Source organism: Cyprinodon tularosa, unplaced genomic scaffold (assembly GCF_016077235.1).
Source record: "Cyprinodon tularosa strain WSP-4 unplaced genomic scaffold, ASM1607723v1 ctg486, whole genome shotgun sequence".
Classification (NCBI taxonomy): domain Eukaryota; kingdom Metazoa; phylum Chordata; class Actinopteri; order Cyprinodontiformes; family Cyprinodontidae; genus Cyprinodon; species Cyprinodon tularosa.
The window spans coordinates 717,401-739,755 of record NW_024039214.1 but is presented as its reverse complement, the minus strand read 5'-3'; the positions used below and the strand labels follow the sequence as shown (position 1 = coordinate 739,755).

The window sequence follows — 22,355 nt, the reverse complement described above, 5'->3', positions numbered from 1 at the left end:
CTGCTGGAGGTTTCTTCCTGTTCAAAGGGAGTTTTTCCTCTCCACTGTCGCTACAAGCATGCTTAGTGTGAGGGATTGCTGAAGAGTCAATGAGTCGATGCAATCAGCTGGTTTTCCTTAGATAGAAAACTTTGAATCAGTCTGACTGGATGATCTGGTGAACTGGAAAGTGACCTGAGATGACAGGATGTGAACTGGAGCTATAGAAAATAAACTGAATTTTATTTTATTTTATTTATAAGTACAGGCCATTTACGATTTTAGAAGCACAGTCTGTCGATGAACTATTGATAAATGATCATAAAAAGCTAAAAAAAAATATATCAATCAATCTGTCTTTTTTTTTAACCTTTTTATTGGTTATTGTTGAGATTCCAGTCTGAACCAGTCTGGAGCACCTCAGGCTCTTGTGGACAAAACATAATTATTTCCATTATATTACAGTTGCCATCAGAATTGTGGTCATTTTAATCTTGTGCTTTTTTTACTCTGTTTTATCCTCTTCTGCTTATCCGGGATCGAGTCGTGGGGGCAGCAGCTTCAGTAGGGAGGCCCAGACGTCCCTCTCTCCAGCCACTTGGGCCAGCTCTTCCAGGGGAATCCTAAGGAGCTCCCAGGCCTGCTGAGAAACATAGTCCCTCCAGCGTGTCCTGGGTCTCCCTCTGGGTCTCCTCCCAGTGGGACATGCCTGGAACACCTCACCAGGGAGGCATCCTAACCAGATGCCCGAGCCACCTCAACTGGCTCCTCGATGTGGAGGAGCAGCGGCCCTACTCTGAGTCCTCCCCGGATGACTGAGCTCCTCACCCTATCTCTAAGGGAGAGCCCAGACACACTATGGAGAAAACTCATTTCAGCCGCTTGTATCCGGGATCTCATTCTTTCGGTCATGACCCAAAGCTCATGACCATAGATGAGGGTAGGAACGTAGATCGACCGGTAAATCAAAAGCTTTGCTTTTTGGCTCAGCTCTCTTTTCACCATGACAGACCGGTACAGCGCACGCTTCACAGCAGACGCCGCACCAATCCGCCTATCGATCTCCCACTCCATCTTCCCCTCATTTGTGAACAAGACCCCAAGATACTTAAACTCCTCCACTAGGGGCAGTACAACCTCTCCAACCTTCACACTCGGCTGCAAACTGCTCCAGTGAGAGCTGTAGATCACGCCCTGATGAAGCAAATACAACCACATCATCTGAGGATAACAGAGACGCTATCCTAAGGCCACCAAAGTTCTGTTTTGGTTATTTTTAAACTGAAAGTTCAAGCTAACGAATGGATCCACTGTTGGATGTTTGGTACCAAATGTCCATCTGTTCCCACCGACTCTAGTGACCAACAGAGGTGTCAAGTACCAGAGGACAAATGCTTCTTTATCTTACTAAAGTTGAAATGTTGGCTAATTATTTTCTTAGACAAATTTTTACTCTTTACATTTTAAGAATAAACTCATTAGTTTTGTTTAATTTAAGCTCATTTTCATTATGGCCTGTTGGTATTTAACAAAAATAAAAGTTTCATCCAGACAAATAATTTCTTTGTGTTTGGACTCAGTGCTGCCCCCACTTGTTGCTCACCACATACCAAAATAAATACTTTTTCAAGATGATGCAAAGTTAAATTTGACACTGTTACCATTAGTTATAAAACTAAGTAAATTAAGTCTAAGAAAGTTATCATCCAGAATTGTCGAAAAATGTTCCTTTAATATGGTAATGCAGTAAAGCTTCTGGCTATAACCCTAACCACTATTTTATAAGTGAATGAAGGTAAAGCGAGTAAATGAGTCCAAACTTGCATCAGAACAAAAAAAAAAAAGATTAAATCAGGGTGTTATGAAATCTTTAGAGATGAAATATATACATTTGTTGCCAGAAATTCAGCTGATAAACATGGTTTAAGTACTTTAACGCATTTATAATTAATCCCTTTTTCCCCAGGTGGTGTAAATTGAACTATACAAAAGCCTTTTGGATCATCATTGACTCTTCAGCAATCCCTCACACTAGCATGCTTATAGCGACAGTGGAGAGGAAAAACTTTTAACAGGAAGAAACCTTCAGCAGAACCAGGCTCAGTGTGAGCGGCCATCTGCTGAGGCCCACTGGGGTTCAAGGAGACAGAAGCAGACATAGAAAAAGACGCATAGATACAAAAGGCAACTGTAAAAAGCGGCCCCGTTCCAGGAAACACACAACCAGGCAGACGAGCTCCGAGCCAGCTCCCATGTCAGAGGATGAAGAGATAACATCCAGTTAGTCACAGTCAGAGAAACAGGACTACACTGGAAAACAGGCCAAGCTCCAACATCTAGAAACAAAGGTGTTGATGGCAGCAGCACAGCTGATATTTCTCTCCAGGATGGAGTCACAGCCAAACAGGAACAGACCAGATGAAGCTACTATGAGAAAAAGCAGAGAGAGCAGAACGTTAGAGATTGAACTAACAGATTCTGCAGAGTGGGAGAATAGAGATAGAATGAAGCAGAATGATGAAAAAGGGGTCCCTATGTCCTCCAGCAGTCTAAGCCTATAGCAGCAGAACTATAGAGATAGCTCAGGATAACCTGAGCCACTCTAACTAGAAGCTTTATCAAAAAGGAAAGTTTTAAGCCTAGCCTTAAAAGTAGACATATATTCACTCACTCATTTTATACTCCATTATAACACATGTATACCCAATGTTAAACAAAATGGTAAAAATAGTGAAAAATAGGTTTATTTCTGTCATTAAAGTTGCACCTATTGTCTTTAAATCAGTCATCCAACAGAAACCAAAGACATTTAAATGTTTGTTGTCGATGGCACGGGTTCATTCAGTCTTTCCAAGGTCCTACAGAGACACTGGGAGTCATCTCCGTGTCTCTATGATCTCAGGACATAACAATGCGAGGATGAGAGGACAGAGGCTCTGCACCGTCCTCACATGGTGAGGAGGCTCCGCTGGTTAATGACTCAACCCCAGAGCTGAGAGCTCAGACCGACCTGCCTTAAAAAGGAAAACTATCCCTGCAGGCGGTGAATGTTTCCCCTCATAGAGGAACATCTGCTAACATCTGTTAAACCGTCATACAATCAGCTTAAAGGTGAAGAGCAGCATCTGACTGATCATCTCCCTGAATAAGGATTTAATTTTGATTTTTTTCATTAAATAAATCATGTTTAATACTTAGCAGCTGATCTAATGAAGAAAACGTTAAATGGAAGAAACAGAAGAGTTCAGGGCTGCATATTTTCCCATTTACAGCATAAACTGATGAAATAATGAACACATTAATGTGATTTATGCAGACTATTACTGCAGCTGGTCCTGCTGCCGCCTAGATCATGCTCTCATCATAAAACCTGGTTCGTTTCATGATCGGATCTGATTGTGTTTAACACTTCCACTGCAGCTTGTTGCTCCCACATCTATTAATAGGGTCTGATTGTGTGAGTCTGTGTGTTTTCATCCCTCTGGGCTTCCTCACAGAGCTGAAGAGAAGATGCAAGCTGACAGCTGAGGTAAACATCTCCTCCTCCGTGTCTCCCGAAGCCTCGGCCTCCTCCTCCTCTGTCGGTGTTCAGGACTATATAAGGCAGGTTCCTGTCATGATAAAGTGAGAATTGTTTGCCAGGGAAGGTTTAAACAGAAAGGTATTCAAAGCAGGAGAATTATTGAGCATCGGTGGTAATTTTCTTTCAACAAATGTGTTTAAAACCTCTAAACAAACAAGGTAATTATATGTTTAGGTGATTTTATGAGTGAAAAAAGACTAAATTATGCTCATAGAATAATAGAAAAATATTCATTGGCACATAGAAAATTAATTTAGATGAGTTAAATGTACATACCAAAAGAAGAAGGTCACTGAATTCCAGTCTGTTAGAGAACATCAAGTAGGAGAGTTTTGTCGAAATAAAAGGATCTTCAGCATTAATGATCTGTTTAAGGTCAAAACATATCCCCTCACATGGATCTAAGTTTAGACTTTGACTAGACCAAAACTTTGCAAAGTCTTTTTTCCTTTTATTCATTTTAAGGTGAACATCTAGATTTGTTTTGGGTCGTTTTTCTGCTACACAACTCATGTATGCGTGTGCTGAAGCTTAAAAAAGAAGATTAATTCTCCATGGTTTCTATTAAATCATCCACAAGAGTCCTGTTGAACTCTTAGTTTAAAAAGCTTTACTAGTTTTACTCCATAACTAACAGGACAACAACAGTTTGACCTCCTGGATGAGTTGTTGATTACCTCATGGGGCCATTTTGGTTGATCCTCTCCTGTTTTCTCCATTGGTAAATAAAGGTCCCAATTATGGTTCACCTTAACCATCCAGATTCATGTCAATGACTGTGTTTCACACCTGTTCCTGAATTTCTTTTTTTTTGTTGTTGTTGTTGCTTTTGCAATATTTTTGATACTTCCTGTTTTCACACAACAGCAATTTAGGGCGAAAACTACTCCCCAAAATATATTAACTCTTAAATTGTGATTCAACAAAGAGAAGAAAAAAATTCTACAATTCTTTTTTACATTTTATGCAATTAATAAAAAGAAATATTTAAACATTTAATTGTATTTATCTGATATAAACGTTTATTTGATGATCTGATACATGTACGGGCCAATGAAGAAATAAAAAAAAAGTTAACTGATTTTTAAATATTATTTTAGTTTAATATGGGAAAAATCTGTAATTTCAGAATTTTGGATCTGAGATTAAAGTCAGACATGTGAGAAAAATTTTACTGAAATAAAATTTCAAGTCAACTATTTTTTATTTTTTCAATGGCCCTATTTCTCTTCTATATACATCAGATGTAAATAAAAGGAAAAAAAACGTTTTACTCCATCGTGTCCTTAAAATCCCTAAAATTGACATTGCACCTCCCAGCCGCTGGGTGTCGCAGGCGGTCTGTGGTTGTAAACATTGCCTGCCTGTTTCCTGTGTCACAGCGGCGGAGTTTAGACTTTGGGGGTGGAAATTAATGCTGGTAAGCATCGTTAAAGGATAATCTAGTGTCTGAATTATACTGGAGGTGTTATTTTCTAACTCGAAGCCGATTTGACTTTGGTCAGTAGAACCACAGAGAACAAAAAAAGGCAGAGGAAGAAGGTAGCTTTGTTTTTCAGGTTAGCTAACCGGTGTTTCCTTTATCGGACAGCATCTTTTTACCTTAAACTTTAAGTTTTGATTTAACCTTTTACTCTTTAAAATTTTAAGTATTTGCGCTATTTGTGCGACGGTTCGTATTTATTACGCCTAAAATGTGAATGTACATATTGTTTTGTTTGTTGTGGCTAAATACTGGAGCGGATAATCAGCCGCGGAGCTTTGATTTTTCTTTACTTTTTTTAAACTATTGTTTTATTTTGTTATTTTCAGGCTTTGGTCATGGAGAAGAAGGCGGTGCAGGCAGCAGCCAAAGAGTTTCTGCAGTTTGTCAACAAAGGAGTATCTCCATATCACGGTAAGTCTAGGAAAAGGCTGAAGGATAATCCTGAAGCCGTCACACTGAACCTCATTGACCAACCTTTTAAATTAAAGGTTTATTTACACTTTCTCGGTTTTAAAATCAAACATCCCCTTTATTATTACACCATTCTGACCGATTAGTGCTGCTTTTTAATTCGGCTAAAAGTTTTTGAGTGTCATTTACTTACAAACAGCAGCAGGATGCTGTTTATGGATGAGTTATTGGTCATTAGTTTTAGCACAAATGTAATCTCTACTGTTTAAATGCAGTGTTCATAGGGAAGATATGGCAGTAATGACCTAATTTCAGGGTATAAGACTATTTACAAACTATGAAATGATAGAAAAAATTCTCTGCAAATATAAAACAACTGGTGATTGATAGATCAGGGAGGCTAAGTTAATTGTTTCCCTCAAGTTCCCTGTTTGACAGTTTCAGACAAACACCTTCTGCTTCACCTACTGACACCTGAAGCTGCTCCACCCATCAGTCATTTACTCAGAGTCTCACCTGCAGGTCAGGGAGTTAGGAACCTGAGATTTTAAAATATTCAGTCTCTGAGATTTTCAGTCTCTAATTAAAATCATCCACCTCTGAGGTCCATTAAACAACTTAAATGCTGGACAGGTTGATGTTGAATAAATGCATGGATAGGAAATTTATTTCAGACACTTTCAGACAAACAATTTGACGACAACAATACATTATTCAACAAAATACACACAAAGACTAGTTGAGATCAACCAAACTAGGAAACCAATTTCCAAACTTACTAAATTCAACGAACATAAATAGAAACAAAACACTTCACCTAATAAACCTTTCTGTATATACAGCCACAGAAATGACACAATTTAATGTAATCTAATTTATTTTGGCCCTGATACCTGGCTGTGCAGTACTGGCCGACGTCGATGCCATCTGTGTGAAATTGATGTGTGTATTAGTGGTGTCAAAAGTTCACACATTTGTTACTTAAGTAGAAGTATAGATACTGCAGTTTAAAAACACTCTGGTAAAAGTTGAAGTATCAACTTGACCTCTTTACTCAAGTAAAAGTGAAAAAGTATGTGCTCCGTTACGTCCCCTGGCTGAGTCTAGGGGGTGTAAGGGACTAACATAAATGTAGACAGTGAATGAATGAGTCAAAAGGGCATTTAAAGGTTTTATTCTGCCATTTCTTGTGATTAAATTGTGGTAAAAGCTTCAGGGAGAGCCCAGGCCAAAATAACAAACAAAACAACCCTAAAGAAAAAAGAAAAGTGGACTTGCCTAACTCAATATGAAACCAAAATATACAAACCTACAAAATAACCTACATAACCAACACATAAACAGGAGGAAACTGGGGTTAAACAAAAGGGCAGCTCTCCCCTACAAAAAACATCCAAGCATGTTTACTTAACAGCCCGTTAGATTCAACAAGGAACACAGAGATGTACGGCAGACAAATGGCTCAGAGGCTCTGAAGTTCTGCTTCACAGGCCTTAGATAGTCTTCAGGCGATCTTGATTGGATAGACTCAGGAAGCAGCAGCCAGTCTTAAAGGCGGAGCCTAAAACAGAGCAAGGTGTTAATTGGATGCAAGAACAAAGACGTCCAACTTGGGGATGTAAGCTCCAAAAACTATTTAAAGTATAAAAGTATAAAGTAACCTTTAAAAAAAAACAGCCAGATGCTACTTTATGAACTGAAAACTCAATTTTTTGACTATTTCTAAAAATTCTGTGAGATAGATCCAAGGATGAGGGAGGTCTTGTTGGTCTCCGTCTCCCGATACGCTCTCGCCTGTGTCCGACCTTTCAGACATTTCAACATCTTTTTCTGAATCCCACATTGTAGCATGGCATAGACAATTCCCGTTAGCAGTTTGAAGAACACCTGCTTGCTTCTGATGGTTTCCTTTAGCTAACCAATGAGTGTTTGCGTTCTATGACTCATCCAATCACACTAGTTTTCACTAGATGTGGGTGGAGCCAATGATCTGCATTGGATGGAGCACATGACGGGAAATAAAGATTTCGAAACATTAAACCGAAGCCAAGAGTAACGAGTAACGATTCTTAAAAAATGTAAGGAATAGAAAGTACAGATACTAGTGTGAAAATTTAATGAGTAGAAGTCAGAAGTAGGAAGAAAAATAAATAATAGAGTAAAGTATAGATACATAAAAAGTGTACTTAGCTACAGTAATGAAGTATTGGAACTTTGTTACTTTACAGCTCTGCTGCTAATGAGTAAATAGCATAAATCAATGCATGAAATAAAAGAAATCTAAATTTCCTACACATGTTTGATAAGGTTTGTCGGGTGTGAAGCTGTTTGCTGTCCTGTGAACAGATGTTGCGTCCGTCAGCAGGAAACGGAGCAGAACCAGGTTAGATTACCAGATGACTTTGAGCTCAAGATAAGATAAAGATGGAGCAGATATTTCATCACAAGTCCCATCCTCCTGCTCTTTAACCCAATAAATACTTTAGGTATAGCAAAAAATAAATGAGAGACGGCCTGTTTTTAATATATTTAGGTGATAAAACTATAGATCTTATTGTTTTATCTTATCAAGATTTAAGCAGATTATCTTTTTCTGCTTTATTTGAGGTATTTGGAAGAACTTTAGTTGGTTATTGTTGGTTTTTACCCTAGAGATATGTAGGAATCGCCATAGCAAATGTTTACCCAGTAATTCAGAGTTTTGTCTCAGTTTCTCGGGGATATCTTCCAGTTCTTCTTCTCTGGTTTCCTGCAGTGGTTGAAGAATGCAAACGCAACCTGCTGGAGGCCGGCTTCTTGGAGCTGAAGGAGACGGAGCAGTGGGACATCAAACCAGCCAGCAAGGTGGGTCGGGGTCAAAGGTCAGAAGGGGGTTAGGAGACCTAGCTTAACTTCAATAAACTAAAGATAATTGATGATCTCTGCAGTATTTTTTGACCAGGAACTTCTCCAGCCTCATCGCCTTCGCCGTGGGCGGACAGTACCGGCCTGGAAATGGCTTCTCCATGATCGGCGCCCACACCGACAGCCCCTGCCTCAGAGTACGGCCCCCAGCTCTCTTTATTCTAAGCTTTATTCTGAGATTAAGGGGTTGTTAAGGTCTGGTCTGTTGTTCCAGGTGAAGCCGAGGTCTAAGAGGACCAAGCAGGGCTGCCTGCAGGTCGGAGTGGAGTGTTACGGTGGTGGCATCTGGAACACCTGGTTCGACCGAGACCTGACCGTCGCCGGCCGCGTCATGGTCAAGGTATCATTAGTACCATTTTTGACTTTTCATAGTTTAGACCAGAGGTCACGGATTAGCGGACCAAGGTTAGGATCCAGACTCACCTGCTGGCTAATTTGCAAGGGCTCAAACATGTACGGCTGGAAGCCTTCTACACCAAACCAAGCTTCTGCCGCCCTGGCGTCCTCTTCCACAACATCTTCGTCCCCGCTTTCCTCCTCTAAATAAAAAATGGATGACGGAGGAGACTCATCCACGACCTCCGACACTAAACTCTCCTCCTGTTGCATGTTTCCGCTGTCCATAGCGTTCCTTGACAGCGTCGTTTCTAAGTCACCAATTTAGTGCTACTTGGTCCCAATGGAATTTCCAATTGGGAACCTACTAGCACTAAGATGCTAACTGGTTAGCAAGATGCTTCCCACAAACCGGCCACAACCAAACTGGCTTGTGAACCTTCAGCCATAACAATTCCGCCCCCTTGATAAATGACCAATCACATTCACTTTATGCACTCGTGTAAAGTCGGGCACCACTGGGAGAATTCGGAAATTCAACGATTGGAACAGCCGCTTCCCTACAACTTTAAAGCCTTGCAGGGCAGCCTAAAGCCCACTGCTCTCATTAAAGCTGAAGTCTGTAAGTTTTTAAAAATCACTTTTTTTGTCATATTGGCTAAAACTGTCCCTATGCCCAGACAGCAGTACATGTGATATGTAACCTGAGAAAAAAACTGCTTCAATTGGTACCGCCTACTGCCTGTATTTCAATCTGGAAAGAATAATTCGGGACGAGTCAAAACAACCAATCACAGCCAGAGGAGCGTCTGATGGAGTGTCAATCACAGCTCACACACGCTGAATCCCGCCCCCCCTTCTGGTCGCATGCGGTAGCCGCGCAGATGCTGTGAGAGGGGTGGAGCTTGGAGGTGGGGCATGAGTGAAGCAGAGAGGGTGGGGGAGTGGCGTGAAACCTGTTTTTCTTCAAATTTTCAGTCGAAGTCTGCTCTCTCCTCAATGTTACAGACTGCAGCTTTAAGCCCAGAAAAAGAAAGAAAGAAAAAAAAAAACGGTCAGTAAAAGTGAAAAGGGAGTCAGGAAATTGTATCCATACCAAAATGAATGATTGTTGTTTTTAAAATGGAAAAAAAATTCTATTTTTTATATTTTTATTTAAAAAGTCAACGTATAACATGGATCCATAAAAGCCTGCATTTTATTTCAGTGTTAAATTCTGTTTAAAGTAACAGATTATAATTAATAAAAATGTTACATTATACATTTTTTGTATGATTTTCTTTATTCAGACCCCGCAGATTTTTAATTGGTTACCTGATCTAGATGTTATTTATTAACTTTAATCTATTTAATTTAAGAATTTCTTAATATTTGTAATGTTTTATTTATATATATATATATATATATATATATATATATATCATACCCTAATAAAGTTCATTTTATGTATTTGGACTGATGAACAAATTTAAAATCATTTGAAAAGTTTTTACTGCTTATTAACTCTGTTGTTCCTTCTTTAAACTGTAGAGGGCGCCAAATATGCATCTAATGTAACTCCAAGTTTTATACAGGTGCTGGTCATAAAATTAGAATATCATGAAAAAGTAGATTGATTTCAGTAATTCCATTTAAAAAGTGAAACTTGTATATTATATTCATACATTACATACAAACTCATATATTTCAGATGTTTATTTTGTTTAATTTTGATGATTACAAATGACAACAAATGAAAATCTCAAATTCATCATATCAGAAAATTAGAATATTACTGAAGACCAATAAAAACAAAGGATTTATAGAAATGTTGGCCAACTGAAAAGTATGAACATGAAAAGTATGAGCATGTACAGCACTCAGTATTTAGTTGGGCCTCCTTTGGCCTGTATTACTGCAGCAATGCGGCGTGGCATGGAGTCGATCAGTCTGTGGCACTGCTCAGGTGTTATGATAGCCCAGGTTGCTCTAATAGTGGCTTTTAGCTCTTCTGAATTGTTGGGTCTGGTGTATTGCATCTTCTTCTTCACAATACCCCATAGATTTTCTATGGGGTTAAGGTCAGGAGAGTTTGCTGGCCAATTAAGAACAGGGATACCATGGTCCTTCAACCAGGTACTGGTAGCTTTGGCACTGTGTGCAGGTGCCAAGTCCTGTTGGAAAATGAAATCTGCATCTCCAAAAAGTTGGTCAGCTGCAGGAAGCATGAAGTGCTCTAAAACTTCCTGGTATGTGGCTGCGTTGACCCTGGACCTCAGAAAACACAATGGACCAACACCAGCAGATGACATGGCACCCCAAACCATCACTGACTGTGGAAACTTTACACTGGACTTCAAGCAACGTGGATGAAGTGCCTCTCTTCTTTTCCTCCAGACTCTGGGACCTTGATTTCCAAAGGAAATGCAAAATTTACTTTCATCAGAGAACATGACTTTGGACCACTCACCAGCAGTCCAGTCCTGTTTCTCTTTAGCCCAGGCAAGACGCTTCTGACGCTGTCTGTGGTTCAAGAGTGGCTTGACACAAGGAATGCGACAGCAGAAACCCATGTCTTTCATACGTCTGTGTGTGGTGGTTCTTGAAGCACTCACTCCAGCTGCAGTCCACTCTTTGTGAATCTCCCCCACATTTTTGAAGGGGTTTTGTTTCACAATCCTCTCCAGGGTGCGGTTATCTCTCTTGCTTGTACACTTTTTTCGACCACATCTTTTCCTTCCCTTCGCCTCTCTATTAATGTGCTTGGACACTGAGCTCTGTGAACAGCCAGCCTCTTTAGCGATGACCTTTTGTGTCTTGCCCTCCTTGTGCAAGGTGTCGATGGTCGTCTTTTGGACAACTGTCAAGTCAGCAGTCTTCCCCATGATTGTGTAGCCTATAGAACTAGACTGAAAGACCATTTAAAGGCTTTTGCAGGTGGTTTGAGTTAATTAGCTGATTAGAGTGTGGCACCAGGGGCCATCAATTTTGAACCTTTTCACAATATTCTAATTTTCTGATATGATGAATTTGAGATTTTCATTTGTTGTCATTTGTAATCATCAAAATTAAACAAAATAAACATCTGAAATATATGAGTTTGTATGTAATGTATGAATATAATATACAAGTTTCACTTTTTAAATGGAATTACTGAAATCAATCTACTTTTTCATGATATTCTAATTTTATGACCAGCACCTGTACATGTTTTCTGGTTAAATGTTGAAATATTAAAGCACTCTGTGAGTCTGTTTATTTTCTTTAATATCAGGTTTAAACTCTGTAACATGTTTTCTTTTTAACTATCATCGGTTAGTTTACATTTTTTCTGCCTTAACTACAAGCTTTAAAACATTGATTGCTGAGCGTAGATGATTACCTCCTCTGGTGAGCCATCAGCTGCTGTTAGAGTTCAAAGTTCACTTGTGAATCATGGCCTCCTTCTTCCTCTCTGCAGAGTGATGGGAAGCTCCTCCACCGTCTGGTCCACGTGTCCCGGCCCCTGCTGAGGGTCCCCCACCTCGCCATCCACCTGCAGCGCGACATCAACGATTCCTTTGGGCCCAACAAGGAGAACCACATGTGAGAACCAAACCACAGCCGCTCCTTTAGACCCGACCGATCGGGTTCCAGCACCAGCAGGTTTCTCACTGTGGAAAAATGAGCAAGAAGCAGCAGTTGTGTTTTCTGAGCTACAGTGAATGCACCATTCTTAGTGATTTAAGTTCAGGATGAGACTAAGATCTAGTTTCAGTGTTTTTCTCTGTGTTTGTTTGTCAGAGTTCCCATCATCGCCACAGCGGTTCAGGAGGAGCTGGAGACGGGCTCCTCTTCATCTGGAGACGCTTCCTGTGCTGCGAACACGGTAAAAACACGACGGGGTCAGCAGGAACACCTGAACTGTTCTCTAAGAACAGCCAGAGTTTAAACCACATCCTGGTGGATAGACCTCTCCCAACTTCTATCCTGCCTTCTTTCCTCCCTTCCTTTTCTGCTTCCTTTTCTCCTTCCTTCTTTCTTTCCTGCCTGCCTGCCTTGTTTCCTCCCTTCCTTTTCTCCTTTCAACTTTCCTGCCTTGTTTCCTCCCTTCCTTTTCTCCTTCCTTCCTTCCTACCTGCCTGCCTGCCTTGTTTCCTCCCTTCCTTTTCTCCTTCCTTCCTTCCTTTCTTCCTTTCTGCCTGTCTGCCTTGTTTCCTCCCTTCCTTTTCTCCTTCCTGCCTGTCTGCCTTGTTTCCTCCCTTCCTTTTCTCCTTTCACCCTTCCTGCCTTGTTTCCTCCCTTCCTTTTCTCCTTCCTTCCTTCCTTCCTTCCTTCCTGCCTTGTTTCCTCCCTTCCTGCCTGCCTGCCTTGTTTCCTCCCTTCCTTTTTTCCTTCCTTCCTTTTCTCCTTCCTTCCTTTCTTCCTTCCTTCCTTCCTGCCTTGTTTCCTTCCTTCCTTCCTTCCTTCCTTCCTCCCTTCCTTGTTTCCTGCATTGTTTTCTTCCTTCCTTCCTTCCTTCCTTCCTTCATTCCTTCATTCCTTCCTTCCTTCATTCCTTCCCTCCTTCCTTCCTTCCTTCCTTCCTTCCCTTTCTCCTTCCTTCCTTCCATCCTGCCTTGTTTCCTCCCTTCCTTTTCTCCTTCCTGCCTTCCTTTCTTCCTTCCTGCCTGCCAGCCTTGTTTCCTCCCTTCCTTTTCTCCTTCCTGCCTTCCTTTCTTCCTTCCTGCCTGCCTGCCTTGTTTCCTCCCTTCCTTTTCTCCTTTCTTCCTGCCTGCCTTGTTTCCTCCCTTCCTTTTCTCCTTTCTTCCTGCCTGCCTTGTTTCCTCCCTTCCTTTTCTCCTTCCTTCCTTACTTCCTACCTGCCTGCCTGCCTTGTTTCCTCCCTTCCTTTTCTCCTTCCTGCCTTCCTTTCTTCCTTCCTGCCTGTCTGCCTTGTTTCCTCCATTCCTTTTCTCCTTCCTTCCTTCCTTCCTTTCTGCCTGCCTGCCTTGTTTCCTCCCTTCCCTTTTTCCTTCCTTCCTTTTCTCCTTCCTTCCTTTCTTCCTTCCTTCCTTCCTGCCTTGTTTCCTTCCTTCCTTCCTTGTTTCCTGCATTGCTTTCTCCCTTCCTTTTCTCCTTCCTTCCTTCCTTCCTTCCTTCCTTCCTTCCTTCCTTCCTTCCTTCCTTCCTTCCTTCCTTCCTTCCTTCCTTCCTTCCTTCCTTACTTCCTACCTGCCTGCCTGCCTTGTTTCCTCCCTTCCTTTTCTCCTTCCTGCCTTCCTTTCTTCCTTCCTGCCTGTCTGCCTTGTTTCCTCCCTTCCTTTTCTCCTTCCTTCCTTCCTGCCTTGTTTCCTCCCTTCCTTTTCTCCTTCCTTCCTTCCTTCCTTTCTGCCTGCCTGCCTTGTTTCCTCCCTTCCTTTTTTCCTTCCTTCCTTTTCTCCTTCCTTCCTTTCTTTCTTCCTTCCTTCCTTCCTGCCTTGTTTCCTTCCTTCCTTCCTTCCTTCCTTGTTTCCTGCATTGTTTTCTCCCTTCCTTCCTTCCTTCCTTCCTTCCTTCCTTCCTTCCTTCCTTCCTTCCTTCCTTCCTTCCTTCCTTCCTTCCTTCCTTCCTTCCTTCCTCCCTTCCTTCCTCCCTTCCTTTTCTCCTTCCTTCCTTCCATCCTGCCTTGTTTCCTTCCTTCCTTGTTTATGGTTTGATATAACTACAAATTGAGCTCTTGATGGAGCTCCGTCACATCTGGATCCGGGTCAGGCAGCTGTTCTGTGTCTGTGTCCAGGCGGAGAAGCACCACCCGGCTCTGGTGAAGGTTCTGTGCTCGGAGCTCGGCGTTCAGCCGGACGCTCTTCTGGACTTTGAGCTGTGTCTGACCGACACGCAGCCGGCGGTGAGTTTGCACTTTCCTGTCAGTTACTGGGAGACGGAGATCTCCAGGAAATCGAAGGTTCTGACTGAATCATTTTAGGCTTCAGGAAGAGCAGTTTGATCAAAGCTGCCTGAAAGTGATCGTTTAATGTGTCTGAAGCTGCTATAAACCAGAAATGTGAAGTTTCTGCTCCATGTTCAGGCTTTAGGAGGAGTTTACGAGGAGTTCATCTATTCTCCTCGTCTGGATAACCTGCACAGCTGCTACTGCGCCCTGCAGGTCAGTCTTCATGCCGACAGCTCTCTGCCGACTGAGCTCTGCTTCACACCGACATCCTGAAATAAGAGAGAAGCAGGTCTTCCTCCTCATGTCTGCTCCGCCTTTCAGGGGCTGATCCAGTCGTGCGGCGGAGCCTCTCTGTCCGAGGATCCAAACGTCAGAATGATCACCCTGTACGACAACGAGGAGGTGAGAGGAGACGCCCTCAGGTCGGTAAATACCTGGAGGAAGGACGTAAAGTCTGAGCTGTTTGCTGCAGGTGGGATCCGAGAGCGCCCAGGGAGCGCAGTCCAACCTGACGGAGCTCATCCTTAGCCGACTTGCCGCCTCCACCTCCAACCTCACCGCCTTCCAGCAGGCGGCGCCGCAGTCCTTCATGATCAGCGCAGACATGGCTCACGCCGTGCACCCCAATTACACGTCAGTGAGGCCGTCTCACAAAAAAAAACATAGAAATAGGAGGAAGATTGGTCTAAAAGAGTCTGGATGCACAAGTTTACCTGCATTCTGAACTATTAAGCAATAGTTCAGGAACTCAGAGACGATCTTAGAAGGAAGATGTTTGATCTTCAGGATGCACCAAGTCATTAGTGTCTTATAAAGGTGAGAGGAGGAGAGACAGAAGTATCTGCTCCAATTTTAACATTTCACAGCCAAAGATTGAACGTCTGGATGAGCCCATAACTCTGTAGCATCTGTTAATCATGGTGGTGGCAGCGTCATGCTGTGGGGTCACTTCTCTGCATTAGTAGAGGTTTTTATTATCATATCAGAACTTTTTTTGGTATAAAATGGGTGCTGTAATCTCAGGTCACTTTCCAGTTCACCAGATCATCCAGTCAGATTGATTCAAAATTTTCTATCTAAGGAAAACCAGCTGATTGCATCGACTCATTGACTCTTCAGCAATCCCTCACACTAAGCATGCTTGTAGCGAAAGTGGAGAGGAAAAACTCCCTTTGAACAGGAAGAAACCTCCAGCAGAACCAGGCTCAGTGTGAGCGGCCATCTGCTGAGGCCCACTGGGGTTCAAGGAGACAGAAGCAGACATAGAAAAAGAAGCATAGATACAAGAAAAACTGATCTCCAACATCTAGAAACAAAGGTGTTGATGGCAGCAGCACAGCTGATATTTCTCTCCAGGATGGAGTCACAGCCAAACAGGAACAGACCAGATGAAGCTACTATGAGAAAAAGCAGAGAGAGCAGAACGTTAGAGATTGAACTAACAGATTCTGCAGAGTGGGAGAATAGAGATAGAATGAAGCAGAATGATGAAAAAGGGGTCCCTATGTCCTCCAGCAGTCTAAGCCTATAGCAGCAGAACTATAGAGATAGATCAGGATAACCTGAGCCACTCTAACTAGAAGCTTTACAGTATTTCCGGTCATTAAAAATCATTAAAAGTCAGTCAATTATTATTTTTTAAATGCATTAATTGGGATTAAAATTTATTAAATGTTATTATCATGGCATTTAAAATGCTTTATTAAAAAAATTTATAAAAACGGATGTATAATGTATAAAAATTGGAAAAGAGGCTCAAGGCGGAGTAAAAGCTACAGAATAGGAAAATGCAGAGTCATTGGTACTTGTTGACGGCATTAAAATTTGTTTCTAGTTTTTTCTTGTTGATGACATTAAAAGAGCATTAAAAAGCATTAAATTAGAGTTTCTCATTCCTTCATAAACCCTGCTTTATCAAAAAGGAAAATTTTAAGCCTAGCCTTAAAAGTAGACAGGGTGTCTGCCTCACGGACTAAAACTGGTAGTTGGTTCCACAGGAGAGGAGCCTGATAACTAAAAGATCTGCCTCCCATTCTACTTTTAGAAATTCTAGGAACCACTAGTAAACCTGCAGATTGAGAGCGAAGTGCTCTGTTAGGAACATAAGGAACAATCAGATCTCTGATATCAGATGGAGCTTGGCCATTTAAGGGCCCCATTCTCCCTTTTTAGGTCTTTGTATGACCTCACAGATCAAGCAGTAAACCAACCATTAATATAAGGTTCTGATGGGAAGGGGCGGGGCCTAACATGGACCTAAACTTTAGGTCCTAAAGGAACCTGTTGAGCCGCATTGAGTCTTAGCTAAAACTTGTGTGTCCAGACTTAGTTTTTTTAATCCAAACAATGATTAATCAGGAAGTGGTTTGATTGAGTTAATGAGACTAAAACCAACCAATCAGCTGACAGGACGGAGCTCCTGTCCAGCTAGCAGCTCGTCTCTCTAAATGTCTGATTATTTCCTCAGGGAGAAGCACGAAGAGAACCACCGACCTGCTTTCCACAAGGTCAGTCCTGATCGAAGCTCTTCTAGATCTGCCATTCTAGATCTGCTCTCTAAAATAAACAGAGGAGTTCTGATTGATGTAAAATCTCCTTCCAGGGACCAGTGATCAAGTTCAACAGCAACCAGCGCTACGCCACCACCGCCGTCACCGCCTGCGTGGTCCGAGAGGTAGCCAGCAGGGTCGGCGTGCCGCTGCAGGTGCGTCTTATTCAAACCATCAGTGGTTACATCTCTGAATGAGTGAATAAACTCGCAGCAGATAAATCAGCTCTGTGGAGGAGATAATCAGCTACAGAACATCTGATAACATCTGAGCTGCTTTTATGGCAGCAGAGACCCTGGAAGAGCTCCAGCAGCAAAGTTAAACATTACATCCGACCTATGAAGGGGCAACCTGAGGCACTTTAACACTGACATTTAAAACCTCTCACGAATTTAAAGGTGCTTTAAAATATGTAGAAGGTATAATCAGAGCAAAGATTAAACTAACAGATCAGATCTGGGAAAAAAGCTCCATGTAATCCAGCATGGAGGTGGAAGCATTATGCTGCGGGGTGTTTCCTGCTAATTGAGGCCTTCATTCATCTCACAGTATCATTTACTTTCTATAAAAACATTAAAATCCTGAATCTTTATCAAAATCCACATTTGCAAACATTAAGTGTAATTTTTTACTTGTAGGTAGGAGCAACATATGAATAATAAAACTGAAACATAGAAGCTTAATCATGGGTGTTTTAGTTGCTTTTTACCCAAAGCTACAGTTAACCTGAGCGGCCACTAGAGGGCGCACTGACCTATTAATGTTCAATGTCCTAAAAGCAGATCTGAAACTCAACCCAGAGCTTTTTTTTCCCCATGTTAAATCCACGGAGTCCTTTCAGAATAAGACTTCCTGTCTCCGTCTCCTGCAGGATGTGATGGTGCGTAACGACAGCCCCTGTGGGACCACCATAGGACCCATCCTGGCCGCCCGCCTGGGCATCCCGGTGGTGGACATCGGCGCCCCTCAGCTGTCCATGCACTCCATCAGGGAGATGTGCTGCACCTCCAGCGTGCTGCAGAGCACCACGCTCTTCAAGGTAACAAAATCCTTTTTCTCACAGCTATGCTCTGTATGCTCTGATTTAAAGATGTTCTACGTGACCCATGAACCCTGATCTATGGCTACGTTCAAACTGCAGGCCTTGATGCTCAATTCAGATTTTTTTTATGAAATCCTATTTCCAAATATATGCGACTTGTATGTGATCTACTGTGTGAGCTGCAGTCGTACAAGCAAGTGTCCCGCATGCGCAGTAGAGGACGCAATGATGTCACAGGCCAGCGTGCTCTGTTTTTATGGAAGTTAACATGGATGCTAGTGCTGGAGAACATCAAGCGATCTTTCCCAACCATAAAAACTCAAGCTTTTCAATATGGTTGAACATAAATTCTGCTCTCCGCATCATCGTCTGCCATGGTTGTTGTTTTTCTTGCCACTTCAATGTAACAAGACCCAGCATAGTGACCTTTGTCGGTATTAATCGCGTTCGGTCGGATGGATGCGACCTGGCCGTTCGGATACAGGTCGCATTTGAAAAGATCAGCTTCGTATCGGATTCAGGACCACAGAGCCAAGTGGCCTGGATCGCATTGGAAAAAATCGGATCTGTGTCGTTCAGACTGAAATAAAAAGATCGGATACAGGTCGCATATGGGCAAAAACATACGGATTTGGGTCCCTTCAGGCTGCAGTGTGAACGTAGCCAAAGTCTACAGTGGACCAGAATAAACAGCTTCATACTTTCTGCTCAGAGTGATCCTCTGGAGTTCATCTCGGTTCAAACCTCAATATATTTAGTCCAATTTAAATGCTGCACAGAACCGCAGTCGTCCTGCCAACATGTCAGTGTTTATAGAAACCTGCCAGTCTGCAGGTTATTATTAGATTTATTCACTTTAGGGCTGCAAATAATGATTATTTTGGTCATCTATTCATCTGTTTATTTTTTCGATTAATCAATTAATAATCTGATTACAACGGAGTATTTGGGCCAGCCTAGAGATATATTTCTATTTTTTATTTTAAGAATAAAGTTGCAATATTACGAGAATAAAGTCATCATACATCAACCAGCTTCAGAATGAAAGCTTGGAGCTCCGCCCATCAGATGACGTCAGACCAGCTCCACCAATCAGCAACCAGAGTCCACTTTCCTCATTTTAGGGAAAAAAGGGATTCTGGGAAGAGTTGTTATAAAATACAACTTGTTTCTCGTAATTTTAGGACTTTATTCTCGTAAATTTCTGACTATTTTCGTTGTGACTTTTTTCACGTGATATTAAAACTTTTTTCTCATAACGTTACGACTTTATTCTCGAAATAGAAAGAAAAAAATCTCTAGCCTGGCCCTAATACTCCAGCCAAAGCTTCCTTAAAGATTTTTTTACGAAATTAAAGCAGGCGAAGCTGAAACTTTTCCTCTTTTTTTTAAAGCTTAAATGTAAAATATTAATATATTTTTTTGACAATTTTCATATAGTTCCTGCTCTAAATGAGTCGCTCTGTAAGATAAAGACATGTTTTACAGTCCCTATATTCCAATTAACAATTAATCGAGTTGACGATTATTTCAATAATCGGTCAATCCGATTGTTTGGAACCTAACTGTCAGGTCTAAGCACCTAAAACATCATACATGCATCCAGGGAAAGAAAGGAGGCACAGAGACAATTAATTTAGTTTTACTCACGAGGAGAGTAGGAAGAGACTCCATCCCACTCTGCCGGTCTTCAACTTTCTCCTCACTATTTATTAAAGTTAGAGGGGGGTTCCCTAGTTACACAAGCTGAGGTTGCGCTAAAGGAATAGGAAACAAAAAATACAATTCAATTTGCAGCCTCAGTGCACAGTTCAGTTTGCATTTAAATGTCTTGCGGTCAAATGGTCCAAGAACGTCCTAGTTTCGTTAAGCTTGAGCAATACTTCCTGATAGTTGACCTATACTGCTTGTGCAACACCTCTCTGGAACAGTAATATGTCACACATTATACATCATAAGAACAGACGTTAAGTATCTTATACATAATTACACCAACACTAATTCATTCTGAACAATATTTACAGCTAAGCTTTAAAAAAACAGGTTTTTTTCTGTTGCCCTCATGTTTCTTGGACCAGTAAACTAATGGTTCTGGTCCAGTAACACAGACATCCCATAATGGAGTCCAAACTCCTCTTTATATTCCCTTCATATTGCATCAATTCAGCTGAAGCAGGTTTGACCTAATGGTGTTGCCGTAGAGCCTCACTTACAGAGTTTTGTTAATAAATAGTTGTTTGTAATAATCAGAAGTTATTAAAGCATCAGAAACGTATTTCCGTACTTCACCTGAAATATTGGCATCAATAAATTTTTTTTTTCTAGAAGAGTTAGCCTTAAGCTAGCCTGTTTTAAAGCTAATGTTTTCTTACAGGTTGAGGTTTAATGTCTGTCTCGTATCTTCAAGGTTTCACATCATGATTATTTATCTTCTAATGGTTTTATTATTCTATAATCCAGTGAGTTTAACGGACTAAAGATGCATGGTGTTGCCAGAGTGATGCTGTGTGATTAAAACCCAGCGGTTTGCTTTGACAGTGTGGACGTCCTGGTTGTCTGAAACCAGCTGCCTCTGTGTTTTGGCTGTTAGATGAAGGGAGAGCAGCTGTGGAATGATGTTCAACACATTCTCAGCCGAATCTTTTTTATTTCATCAGTAATGAGCGGATCTAAGAACAGGGATCTAAACCCTCTGCAGACGGGTTGTGTTTGTTAACCAGCTGTCGTCTGAGAAGCAGACGTAAACATTCCTCGCCTCGTTTTGTTTTTCTCTCAGCTCATTGAGTCGCTCTGTTTTTATTTCCCACATCCTGTCTTGCAGGGCTTCTTTGAACATTTTCCCAGCATCAGGAGTTCGCTGGTCGTCGACTGAGGAACCTGCTGCTGCTGCTCACATTTTCTCTGTTAAATCTCAGAAACTCTGTTCCAACTGACAGATTTATGAAATAAAGATCTGAATTCTTTGTCTGGGTCGGTTTTTATTGTCTGTTTCCTCCTGCAGGATGTCATTGAGTTAAACGTGCAGATGGAGGTTAAAGTGATGCTGCTGCAGTAATTTAATTTCTCCTGCTTGCTTTTAATAAAACCCAGCGAGCTGCTTCGTCTGCTACTCTGCCAGGTTTTTGGCACAGACGGATGAAGCAGCGAGCCAAGTGTTGATGCAGAGAGGAGTTATCTTCCCTTAGAGAGGGTCTGACAGAGGAGAAATATATTGAACAGGTCAAAAACACCTTTAATAACACAGACCAGGTAATTACAGTTATGTTCAAAAAGCTTCAGATTGTCAGGGTTCGGTGGAGGTTTGGGGACCCAAATGCAGAGGTGAGTTCTTGAAGTTTTATTTAAGTACTCAGGCAACTGAGGCAGGAATCCAAATATCCAACATAAAAATACAAAACAAAACAGAACCACGAAGATATCGAGGAAAGATGAGGAACTGCACAGGAGAGTATTTATGGAAGACTGAACAAAGACAGGACTAATGAGCTGATTGGGAGCAGCTGTGAACAGAGGAGTCTAGAAGGAGCCGGGGGAGAGGAGACCGACACCAGAGGGCAAGTAAACAAAAAGCTAAGAACTCGAATATATCCATAAAACACCAATAAAGGTAGTGAACAAAGAAAAACATGGATCAATGTGAAATTGAAAACTCACAGAAAGCTTAACAGAACCAGGACCGTTACACAGAAAATCTGTTTGCATCAATATTAATTTAATCCTCTCTGGGTTCCTAAACCAGAGTTGCTGACATTCCACACAGGACTATAATTTGCATTGTTTATTAAAGGAAAAGTATGGTCATATTCAGAATTCAAACTTCTTAAAGTACTTTAAATATAAAATTATTACATACTGAGCTGAGAACGTGTCTGTCTTTAAAAAAATAAAATACATTTTATGAAGCCAACAGTAGCATTGATCAATATGAAAGAATGTGTCTTTTCTAAGTGAATCGATTGTAAATCCATTATATTATTAAATAAAAAGCTTCTCTCTATATGTCGCTACATTATGTTAGCTGTTTACAACTAAAAAGCTCCTTTCTCCTGTCCTCTGCCTTCATCTTCTCCACATGAGGACCATATCAACCATCTCTGTGCAGGAGCAGATTTACCATTAGGCAAAACTAGGCAGTTTCCTAGGGCCCAAAAGTTCTTGGGGGGCCCCATAAAGCTCAGTTTACATGTATGATTAAT

At 41.4% G+C, this 22,355-nt stretch overlaps 1 protein-coding gene across 3 annotated transcripts; it reads left to right on the top strand.

Moving 5' to 3' along the window:
* The first annotated feature begins 4,893 nt into the window (after positions 1-4,893).
* LOC119794634 (aspartyl aminopeptidase) lies at positions 4,894-21,122 on the top strand. Of its 3 annotated transcripts, none has more exons than XM_038302261.1 (15): positions 4,894-4,982; positions 5,375-5,459; positions 8,215-8,303; positions 8,387-8,500; positions 8,578-8,703; positions 12,139-12,263; positions 12,462-12,546; positions 14,416-14,523; positions 14,704-14,781; positions 14,890-14,970; positions 15,041-15,201; positions 17,036-17,075; positions 17,171-17,272; positions 17,989-18,156; positions 20,981-21,122. In XM_038302261.1, the coding sequence occupies exons 1-15, from the start codon at positions 4,977-4,979 to the stop codon at positions 21,029-21,031; spliced, it is 1,419 nt and encodes a 472-aa protein (XP_038158189.1). In that variant the 5' UTR covers positions 4,894-4,976; the 3' UTR covers positions 21,032-21,122. The 3 variants fall into 3 exon arrangements, with proteins under 3 accessions (XP_038158189.1, XP_038158190.1, XP_038158191.1); XM_038302262.1 differs by having other exon boundaries at positions 4,980-5,121; XM_038302263.1 differs by lacking the exon at positions 4,894-4,982 and adding an exon at positions 4,986-5,104.
* The last annotated feature ends 1,233 nt before the right edge of the window (positions 21,123-22,355 follow it).